Source organism: Tachysurus vachellii, chromosome 15 (assembly GCF_030014155.1).
Source record: "Tachysurus vachellii isolate PV-2020 chromosome 15, HZAU_Pvac_v1, whole genome shotgun sequence".
In the NCBI taxonomy this organism is placed as follows: Eukaryota; Metazoa; Chordata; class Actinopteri; order Siluriformes; family Bagridae; genus Tachysurus; species Tachysurus vachellii.
The window spans coordinates 5510784-5523149 of NC_083474.1; the positions used below are offsets into that span (position 1 = coordinate 5510784).

Genomic DNA, 12366 nt, shown 5'->3' on the forward strand with positions numbered 1-12366 from the left:
TTAATTACATTGGCTACAGAAATTATTTATTTATTTATTTAGTTTTTCTCCAAATCTTCCAAGCCTACATCTTTGATCAGTGTGACGGGAAAACACTGCGATCATGAAATACGTTTACGCCTTTAAGTCTTTCATCAGTGACACCAAACATCTAACTGAAAAGGCCATGGACGCTGCATGCTAATCAGGATGGCACTGAAAACAGTTTCTGCACCTGTTATTTAAAATTCAGACAAACGTCGTCATATCCACCGTAAACAGCAAAATCCCCAGCAATGCAGCATCACGCATATCCCAAAAAAAACCTTCTCTGGTCCTGTAGGCACATTTCCAGGTTTCTTAGTTCCTGTGCTCTTAGTTCTGCTCTGATTCACTCTGCCTGCTTGTCTGGTTTTGTCTAACATTACAAACACTAATGTCGTGTTCTTGTCATGTCATTAGTGTTTGTTTTATCCAAAAAATGATATCCATAATTAAAAGTTCATTCTTTACAAATGAAGTTTTCAGTGTGAGGGTACAGAGCAGTCTTAGGTAGAGGTTAAGGGTATCTGGACATTAAATAATCCTGCAGTAGCTCCACCAAGTGGACAAATCCACAATTTTGTCCACAAACCAATCCAAGTCCACAAACCTTTGGTCATAAAAATTTACAGTAAAAGACTCACTCTGTTGTTTAGACCAGTAGGAGCTTCATTAAATAATAATTTTGGGGTGGCAGAAAAAAATTGACCACTTAAGAAAACCTTTTTAACAGAATGACTATATATATATTCAGATAGGCTTTTGGAATGTCTTCTATAAAAGAATTGATGCGATGGACTTTATAAGAAAACACATCCAACATGTTTGGGGCCAAAGTTGGGAAAGACAATTCTGTGTGTGTTTAGAAAGAAATTTAAATGGCTTAATACTTTGCCTATTCATAAAGTATTCATTTACTCCAGTGTATGCTAACTTTTGAACCCCCCGTACTGTATACTATTCTATTTAAAAGCAAACACATATAAAAATACAGTTATACAGACTAAAATAAAAACACTTATGATCTAGGTTTAAAATTAGACTAAATGTAAAATAAGCTAATAAAATGACTAAGGAATGGTGAGGTTGATGAAATCAAAATGAACTTGCATATAGTTTGTTTCATGAAGATTTATCTTACTGCTTGGCTACTGGAGGCTACTAAGAATCTCCAGATTTATAGCAAAATGAGTAGCAATAAAGATGACAATTAAAATTCTATAAAAAATTTTTATTGCATCATTGCTATGCATTTATTCTTTACAGATATTTCATATTTATAATATTATCTAGAGGATCTTATAACAACTCATACTGTATCTATATTCTATAAATGTGTGTGTGTATATATATATATATATATAATCAGCATGCGTATTTGTGTGTGTGTGTGCGCGCGCGAGTGTGTGTGTGATAGATCTAGGGCTCTTTTCTCTGCTAATTGTGCTTCCTCATTTCCTTTCCTCGCTTCCCTTTCTCACATCTTGGCTCCTCTTTCTGAGGATGTGAGGAAAGTATGCCAGGAATAGAATGTAGACAAAGTGTAGACAAAGGAATCCATGACAAAATTATTTTCCTAATGAGATGTCCTTGTTAATAGAGAAGAAATAAAGTGATGCCATTTATTGATGTTCTGCACACAACCTGGTGCGATTACAAAGTGAATTAACTTCAGTCAAAACATAATTTCATACACAAAGGTATTGTAAAGTGTGTTATAAACTGAGATTTTGAAAAGGCAAGCTTTTCTTCATCAATTCTACACGGTAAACACAATCATTTGCATTTATTGTGGCCTATGTTCAATTGAAATAGTTTCATATTTTCAGTGCCAGATATAAGCAAAAGATGGAGCTGGGGAATATAATCCTTGGCTTGCATTAAGTGCTTTAAAAGGCCGTGTCTCTGTCTTTTCACTCTAGAAGCTTCCTGGCTCCACGATTCCTCGGAGCACGTCTAACAAATCGGTAGGTCCTTAACGATGGCAGTTTTAATCAATTTCTTTAGTATACATGAGGTGAGGAGGCACCAAATAGAGTAAAGAGAAGGAGAGAGAAGAAACCAAAATAAATCTACACATAATCTTCTACAGCTGGCAGCCTAGCGATTTAATATGCTAAACCACCAACATATTACTATTAATAATAAAAATAAAAATCCCCTTAATTACTGTTATTACTTTTACATACATAAAGCACTCTATATTATTATTATTATTATTATTATTATTATTATTATTATTATTATTATTATTATTATTATGTAATGAATAATTGGCTCAATCCAGATATTCATGTTCAATTTTTAAAAATATCCATCTCTTAAATATCTTCGACGTAACAACCCCATAATAAATAGTAAAGCATTCACTCAGAAATATATTACACATGTAGCACATTTAAAAGGACATTCTCTCCTTAATACAGTCTAGCTATAGTTCCTCACACTTACACACACTTACTCCATAATGGTGGTAATAAAAATAATCTACTTATGTAAACACATATGGTACAGTGTCCCGTTTCCTCTCCCTGCTCTTATATAATCAAATGCTACAAGCTAATGTTATTATCCCAATGAGACAGACAACATGAGGACAAACACAATACTTAATACTGTTAAGGTGTTAGTTAATACACGAATCACCAGATGGAGCCACTGTAACTGATAGACCTCACAAATCCTCGTTCGAGGACTAGCCTTTCCGTGCAACAGATTGATAGTGTTTCTCTAGGCAAACCAGCAGTTCTCACTGTTAAAGGAATAGAAAATGCACACGTGTTTCCCAGTGCATCTGTGCAGACTTATATGGCTTTAGTCAGAGGCTACTGGAGGAGCTGAGAGCTGGCGCATTGGTATTGGGTTCAGCCGTTCCCTCTGCACCCACTGACACTTTCTGTGCAGAAAATACTGTCCACAGTCATGCATACACATATCACTTAACACAGGTGACTACAAGAGACATCTATGTACACAGCTTTACAAGGTCACATGCGTCATGGAGAAAAGTCCTTTAAAAAAGATGGAAGGGGAGAATAAGCTGCTTAGACATACAAGGAGACGGGTGTTCTCATGAAATAAAACCAAACAACGACAAAAAACAACCAAAAAAAAAAAACAGCACAAAATGAGTTGCAACAGGCACAAAGACAGGCCCGGTTATCAAACCAAGCAAAAACACAAAAAAACAAAAAAGCATGTGATTATGGATGACATTTCAGAACATGGCATAAAATCCACAGCACAATTCTACAGTTAGACAGAACCTTCAGAGAAACACAGGCATAATATAAAGGGTCTTTAAAAACCTGGTAAAAACAGTCTGACACAAAAGAAGTTAATCCTACTTTTGTTTCAGTTGAGATTATGTTTCTGGTATGAAACATCACTGTAGGTTACTGAGGGTTTACTGTGGTTAAGGAGAATCTTATAGAACGACTGTGATCTGGAGCCATAAAATCACTGACAGATATCAGCACAGGCTGGAGACTCGGGACATTTCCACACTTATTTCTACACTATCCTATTGGTACAGTATATGTTTGGAATGTTTCATGAAGAACTTTTTTAAACCAATGTATAGACCAGAAAACTTGGAAATGGTGGTCTGTAGTTTGCAAAAACAAGCTGCACCTTGTGTGAAGTGATTTGGTCCTGGGGCCAGGTGTTGGGGGAAAGACATGCTTTGGTCTAAAGAGGAGACTCAATACTTTCTTTATTCATGGAACAAAGAAAGCGACTCAACCAAGTCTTTCATTATTTTGGTACAAGTAGTTTCAACCAGAGTCTGAAGGTAAAGAAGGTAAAGAAACTCTAAGCTACAGTGTGTAGTATTTTTTTTCGTAGTGGAAAAATACTTTATAATATGATATTCCAGAGCTGCTGTTAGTTGTCCAGAAAAATGCTATAATAGAAATTCATTCAGGGGTTTTGGGATCATTTTTGGCAAGAACTTAAATTTCAAGTTCAGGCATGTCATACGCCATTGCACCCGAAAAGCAGCCAATCACGAGTCAGCAGCCAATCAGGAGACAGCAGCCAATCAGGAGTCAGCAGCCAATCAGGAGACAGCAGCCAATCAGGAGTCAGCAGGCAATCAGGAGTCAGCAGCCAATCAGGAGTCAAATGCCATGCTATGATAATTTCTTATGTGTTCGTTAGTGTAGGTGGATTGTAATGGAAGCATATTATAATTAGTGTAGCATCAATGGACTGGAATGAAAAATATATCATATCCAAGATACCAATCCAGCAGTTCAGGCTGTGAACTACGCTGATGCAGATATAATTACTGCACTGGTGCGCCTCAAAAATTAGTGCAATTTCTCTGCAGTTATTGAAAATAAACTCTCAGTGTCACGGCTTCCACCAAACAAGCTCTGAATCAATCCTGGTCCCAGTGTTTGGGCAAATTGTGAAATATAAGGTATAAGAGTATCAGCAGAGGTGTTTCTGTAAGGACATTCACAGATAAACTGGCCTTTAGATAAACATCGGATTTAGAATCAAAGATTTAAGATCAAATAATATCACATGAGCAAAAAAAACACCCTGATCTGGTATTAACATAATATCAAGAATAATCTTTCAGCAGGTTTGATTCTCATACTGATCATACGGAGAAACAAGCTCATCAGTAATTAGCAGAAAAAGTAAAAAGTATTTAGACAAGAGGCTACTACTAATTTACTTTGTGAGAAGATCCATTTTCCATCATGTCTGTGCCTAGAAGCAGCTCTTCATCACATCCTTGATGAAAATGGGAGACAAAACTTGGATGTTGGAGAGGTTCTTGCAGACTCCTACGGGTTATTGCGCTGAGGGAACAGGGATGACATGGGAAAAAGGAGAAAAAACAAAAGAGAACAAGTCAGCCCTTTAAAGTCCCTGCCAGTGAGGTGGAGATGGGACTCAGTAAATCATGGCCCCTGCTGGCTGCCATTCCTGACAGAAAACACTCCACCGTTCTTATGACGAGGTGTTTGGTTTTCTTAGTCTGAAGGATGCAGGTTGAAGGCTTTTTTCGTGTTCAGGCAGAAGGGAATGACGTCTCTGACGGACATGCACATGCAGGTTCCGCCCACACACCCCTGCTCACAGTGGCGTTGTTATTCCATTCCATTACGCAGCATCTGATTAGCCGCAATAAGCATAACGCTGATGATGAAAGCCATGGCAAAGGCGCAGATCAGGCTCTTGCGCACACACGTCTGTCGGTTCTTCTTCGTTGGATGGACTGGAGTAAATAAAAGGAGACAGAGACAACTTTCATTCATGAGTAAGCAGGACATTTACGACATCCACAAACAAATGTGTAATTATATCCGACTCTTACAGCTCACAAAACCAAGAGCTCTTGAATGCACAGTAACACTGACAGTGTGGTGTCTCACCCCAAACTCATCCACTTTGTCCTCTTTACCTCTGCCTGCAGGCAATTTGTGGCAATTCACATTGTCTTCACATTTACATTCACATCGTAAAGCAGCTTTACAGAAGCGTAGAAACAAAATAAAAACTCTAAAGTTTAAAACCTTTACTAATCCACAGGCCAATAACAAACTGTTTAGAGGTAATGCATTCTAGATGTATTCTAGGAATAGAATAAAACATAATGGATGTGCTGTTATAATACAATCAATGAATTCCAGTTACTGTTATCATCCCAAAGTTGATCACTGTTCTATAACAGCACAAGTGCACAAGTGTTTATTTCACTTATACCACAAAAATGTACCTAAAACTACAATGTTGTGTTGATTTTTTATTTTTTATTAAAAAAAAAGAAAGAAAAAGGGGGGAAGTCGTGGCCTAATGGTTAGAGAGTTTGACTCCTAACCTTAAGGTTGTGGGTTCGAGTCTCGGGCCGGCAATACCACGACTGAGGTGCCCTTGAGCAAGGCACCGAACCCCCCAACTGCTCCCCGGGTGCCGCAGCATAAATGGCTGCCCACTGCTCCGGGTGTGTGTTCACGGTGTGTGTGTGTGTGTTCACTGCTGTGTGTGTGCACTTTGGATAGGTTAAATGCTGAGTATGCATCACTTAGCTGTATGTCACATCACTTATTAAATAATAACACAGAGAATCCATTTATAGTTACATTAACCCTTTTTAAAAGATACACTGGTGGCAGAATGGACATGCGTCTTATCTGATATTTTCTATCAGTATTAAAAAATGAATTATTTTCTGGCTGCAAGTCTGATATAAAATGAGCCAGGACACCGTTGGCTTTCAGTGTGTTTTTCATTCTGTTGAGATAACCTTACACAGAATTTTAGTCATTGAAGATAACAGCTTGGGGCATCTCAGAGATCAGAAATGGCTTTGATATCAATATTACTTTGAAGGCAAACATTTGTGTGGAAAAAAACTCACTTTCTTCTTTGTAACATTGAAAGAATTATTGAATGTACAGCCCACAGTAGGTAAAAACAGAAATACTAATGACAAACCTTGAATTCCTGAGTGTATACTTTCATGTGAGCCACTAATCACCACTGTGGACGTACACCATTAAACAGCCAGCACACTACCAGATAGTGCTACACAAAGGCCCATTTTTTTTATTATTATTATTATTATTATTTTTACTATTTTTAATTGGTTTACTCTAAAATACTGTGTGATAATGTTTGTGGCAACAAAAAAAAAAACAGATATTACTATGACAAAGAATCATAGATGCTAAATAAACTTGATAACCTTATATTAGCAGGGTTTTGGCTAACTTTCCTGATCAGAACCATCAGAACCATCCTATATTATAAGCTTAATTTTCACTTTTATTAAAAGGATTAAAGTGTGTGCACATCTATCTCCTTTTGGATCCACTTGAGATATTGTTATGAACAGGGCCAGGGTATGTGCATCCATCCATTTCACTTATACGACTGACCACATCCTTGCCAAGCCATCCGCTTGGTTCTAGAGCTTCACTATGGATCAGAGGACAGGAGCATGTATGTTGAACCAATTTCCTCACATCAACCAGTACTACCAGGAAGACAGAATGTGTGTCCCTTCATTAACCTTGTGCCATAATGTGGCTACCTGGAATCCTGCTAGCTCATAGTGGCAGCTGTAACCATACTAGCATGATATTGTGGTGCTGTTGCCACTCCATTTGTTATAAAACTTGGCTTCATGGACTTTGGCACTGCTTATAACCAACCCCTTGGATGACAAACCAGTGGCTAATGTTTCCAGTAGGCCCACATGGAATTAAACTCGTGCAGTCTGTAAATGAATCTTCTGTAACCCAAGGACTTGGTAATAAGCAATAATAATCAGGCCACTAGCCACAAACATTCAGGCCTGGCACTGTTTGGGCAATGGCACGATGGTCAGGTATATCAATTATCAGGGTGGCATGAGGTAGAAAATGCTCTCTGCCTTACATAAAAGCATGGACCCGGATGGCCATTGAGACCCTGCTGTTCCCACTAGTGGCTGCAATGCCACAGAAGCTCCCTCCATGGCAAGACTAATTGTTTTTGATGAAAGCGGACATGTGGCGTCACTGGCTCTATCTGTTCCTGTGGCACCGCTTGGATTTGTGACTCAGACTTGTGGGTGCTCAGTCAGGAAATGGTCCTGAATGCTGAAGCTCCTAGTACATGGGCCTTGTATGCTCCTATTCTCTCTTTCTCTCTCTCTCTCTCTCTCTCTCTCTCTCACACACACACACACACACACACACACACACACACACACACACATTTGTTTAAGACTGTCAGCTCACCTCCCTCAAACTCTGTATGGCAGTTCCCTGAATTCTCATTCAGGCTCTCCTCCTCGTTAATGATAATATTCTCAATGTCCTTCATTGTGAGGTGATCCCGGAAGGCATGGAACAGGATGTGCTTGAGTTCTTCCAATGTTATCCGCTGCATATCGAACTGCAAAAAAAGAAGCAGAACAACTTCAGAAAAAAAAAAAGCTTTTATTAAACCTTGATTCTGGAATATTTATTTAGGTCAAAAAAACGAATTGTAACAGCACCATATTATTTGTACCACACACTACTGTATATGCAAACATATAACAACAAATATGTTTTTAAAAATCAGTAGGTTCTTAGATGTCTTTTATTCACAATGTCAGCGCGTTAAGATACAGTAATGCTGTTGAACGCAGCAATTTAAAGCTGAAGAAAGACTACACAAGAATACCAGAGAGAAGGACTTTTATGAGTTGTACTAAAATGTGTCCTTGTCTGAAATATGAACTTGCGCTGCGAACAGAATATGAACACTTGAGTAATTGTTTATGAGGAATTCAAAAACTCTCTGTAACATAGAAAGATATTTTATTATAAAGCTTTTGCCTTTTCTTAGGACCTCTTTCATGTCCAAGACATTTAATTTAGCAGCAATCATTCATTCGCATTTGCATTCAGCTGCTCAGCTAGTGGTGAATCTGAAAAGGTGCAGTGGGACATACATACAGTACAGTAGGTATAAGGATAATGTAACAAATAAAGATTAGATTGTTAAAGTTAAAATAAAACTCCACAAAGGTTTACCCTTTAACCGTAAGGCTTTGAGTAAACTTGCCTAAACTTTATTTTGAGTAAATATGCCATATATTTGCCATATTAGCTCCACAGTACTAATATTTTGCAAGTACTAATACCTTTTTATCTTTCCTCTATCATCAAGTTATCTCTGTCTCTCTCATGGTTATATTTAGTCTTACGTAGTCATACGTATTCTGTGTGACCCAATTTTAGTGTGAATGGCAGACTTGGCCTTTATCATCAGCATTCATCATCAGTAAAATATAACCTGTTATGTGCAACGGCTATGTTTACTTAGAGCCTTTATTCCAGTTTCATGGCTTAGTCTTGCACAGCATTGATTAAATAGACTGATGCAAGGTTGCAATCATAACAAAGAAATGTGCAACAAAATGGCATATTAGTGCATCCAGAAAATGCTTTCGTCTTCTCATTCTCTGAAATCTTTATATTTTATAAAAGGCTATAGAATTTTAATATCTACTCTCAGAAGAAAAAAAAAGAGAAGCTTGGCTTTAAATATTACAAACATATAAAGTATACACATTAATTCCACCAAGTAAAACATTAATGCTTTAGGTTTCTAAAGAAAATAATTAGTTGCTTCATATCGTATTTATTAGAGTATGTATTAATAAATAAAATGTACCAAAACAACAACACAGCTATAAAAACTATAAAAACCGTCTCTTTCTACCTTTAAATAACTTTATATACTTTAATATTTAGGATAATACTTAGTTTAGTTAAAGTGAAGAGAAATCCTAAGAGAAGAGTTTATAAATAAATTCTAGACAATTGTGTTATTTATTTAAAAAATTGTGACAACAGCTTTGGAAGAGAGCATACAGTATATGGATGTGATGGTCAGATGTCCACATACTTTTGGCTACATAGTGTATATCTAGTATTTTGCATTGTCTGATTTAATCTTGCCTTGATGCCCGATGATGCCTGAGATAGGCACAGGCTCCCCGTGACCCGAGAATAGTTCGGAGAAGCGGTAGAAAATGAATGAATGAATGAATGAATGATTTGTCTTTTGTCTCGCACTGTTTGCACTAGGTTGCACACGATGCATTTTATGTAGCTAGGACAACTTACTATAAACGTAGCTCTGTGTTGTTGTATGTACTGTAGCACTATAGTCCTGGAAAAACATTGCATTTCACTATGTACTGCGTCAGCTACATAGGGCTTAAATGACAATAAAAGCTTCTTGACTTGACTTGACTAGTCTTGACTATACCACCATTCACACCATTCTAACCATGCACAGTGACTCAAGCTCTTTCCTCATCAGTGATTGGTTAATAAAAATATCTAGTACAGTATCTTGGTTGGTTACTTGGCAGAAAACATCACCAGAAAGCCAGTGTGTGCTTCATTAGAAAGCCAGTACCATTAAATTCATACGTGCCTTTCTCATAAAATATTTCTAAGCCCTAGCTCAGTTCTGTACGATGATTCATGTCAAGATTACTCAAAGTGAAAATGGATGAAAGGCCAAGCATCATTTATATGGGGCTCAATATAAAACACAACAGAGTATTACATTTTTTGATATGTTAAAATGATTACAGTCTCAGTATGCACACTGCCACTATAATTTCATTACTCCTTCAACAAATTATTGAAGACTTAGTTGTACCACTAATTAATCTATGAGTCTGACCGTCCCTCTCCACCTTGAACTGAAGTTATACTTTTCAGACATGAGAACACACTGAGCTTGGCCTCCGAATACATACTGATTTTCTGCTTCCCACTTTGAATAAACAAATCCAAACAGGTTGAAAACATGCCATTAGGTGAAAATGTCCACTATTGTAGTCTTGGACACTTTGCTTTCCCTGCCTTTGAAAACATTCATTCATTCATTCATTCATTCATCTTCTACCGCTTATCCGAACTACCTCGGGTCACGGGGAGCCTGTGCCTATCTCAGGCGTCATTGGGCATCAAGGCAGGATACACCCTGGACTCTCATTCACTCACACAATCACACACTACGGACAATTTTCCAGAGATGCCAATCAACCTACCATGCATGTCTTTGGACCGGGGGAGGAAACCGGAGTACCCGGAGGAAACCCCCGAAGCACGGGGAGAACATACAAACTCCACACACACAAGGCGGAGGTGGGAATCGAACCCCCAACCCTGGAGGTGTGAGGCGAACCACTAAGCCGCCGTGCCACCCAGAAAGAAATAATTTCAGACAAATTTTGCCCTGTAATTAAAGTTTCCTGTTTGCTTTCTGGCTTGCATTTCTTTTGATTTATGTTGACTTCCTTTGTTTTATCCAGATCCAAACCAAACCTTTCCTGTTGAGAGTTGAGATTCTTTTGGGCATTTTGAGAGACAGAATAAAGCTTGATTGCCTGTGACCTTCAGTTGATCCAGCCGCAGAAATACCATTACATCCACTAGAGAGCACAAAGCCCACATTTCCTTATCAGCATTGCACTTTTTTTCCTCTCTCTCTCTCTCTCTCTCTCTCTCTCTCTCCCTCTTCTTTGGGGCTTTTTTTTTGGGCATTTGATCTTCATTTTAACAATATTGGAAGATTCAAGTAATATAACTAAACAAATAAAACCAAAGAAAGGTCTTTGTTAAACTATCTATGAAATGCAATAAAACTCCAATTTCATGTCAGGAAAAATTAAGGACACCCCACACATATTTATACTTAAAATGGATAAAATTAACTGCAGGTGTATCACATCAGGTGCAAATAATTGAAACATTACTGCAGAGCATTTTGAAGGAGGCTTGCCTTATTAAGACCTCAGACATTTAGTTTGGTTTGGGATATAAAAATATCTCAGCCATTCCACTCTCACTCACTCTCTCACTCACTCATTTTCTACCGCTCATCCGAACTACCCCGGGTCACAGGGAGCCTGTGCCTATCTCAGGCGTCATTGGGCATCAAGGCAGGATACACCCTGGACGGAGTGCCAACCCATCGCAGTCAGCCATTCCACTGTCTGGAAAATCATTTACAAGTGGAGAAGATTGAAAACAACGGCCAACATGGCCAGGTCAGGACATCCAAGCAAATTCACCCCAAGAGCAGACTGCAAGATAATTGAAGACGTCTCCAAAGAAGACGTTTCTGAGTGTATCTTAGGGTTATCTGTGAAGATATCTTAGGGTTTCTGAGTGTAAATTCATGTACTTTGACATCAACTGTTGCTACATGCCCTCTGTTATCGTGTCTAAAATTGAATTATTTGGACACCATAACAGAGGGCATGTTTTTAACATAAACCATATACGGTATTTCAGCAAAAGATCCTCATACCAACTGTGAAACCTGGAGGTGGGAGTGTTATGGTTTGTGGATGCTTTGCTGCAGCCAGACCTGGCCAGTTCATCCTCATACAATCCATTATGTATTCAACATTGTATCAGAAGATGATTGAGGAACATGTGTTAAAAAATTGAAGCTGAAGTCAAAGTGGACCTTGCAACAATGACCCACTACATATCACTAAATCTATTCAGATCTTATCCAATCAGATCTAAATCCTATTGAGATCCTGTGTGGTGATTTGAAATGGACTGTGCATGCACGAAACCGCTCAAACACAGTTATTTCAGCCAAAGGGGGAAATACTAGCTATTAGCGCATCCTAGCTTTTTCCTCAGTTGAAAAAAAAACAAAGTTTTTTTTTTTGTTGTTTGCGATTACATCACTTTCATCTACAGGTACAAATTAAAACAAGGTCCGAAATCGACATGTTGACATTTCTATTACTATTATTAATAAAATAAATAGTATTTCTATTACTAGCATTTCTACTAGCATGCTTTG

At 37.9% G+C, this 12366-nt stretch overlaps 1 protein-coding gene across 2 annotated transcripts in view; it reads right to left on the reverse strand.

The window, feature by feature from the left end:
• Positions 1-4533: 4533 nt before the first annotated feature.
• The window catches only part of caln1 (calneuron 1), a 49526-nt gene continuing 41693 nt past the window's right edge, over positions 4534-12366 (reverse strand). For both annotated transcript variants that reach the window (XM_060888326.1, XM_060888325.1), the window contains exons 5-6: positions 7767-7923; positions 4534-5257 (exon numbers count right to left, since the gene is read on the reverse strand). In XM_060888326.1, the coding sequence (XP_060744309.1) occupies positions 5130-5257; positions 7767-7923 (285 nt within the window). In that variant the 3' untranslated portion in view covers positions 4534-5129. The remainder of the gene's footprint in view (positions 5258-7766; positions 7924-12366) is intronic.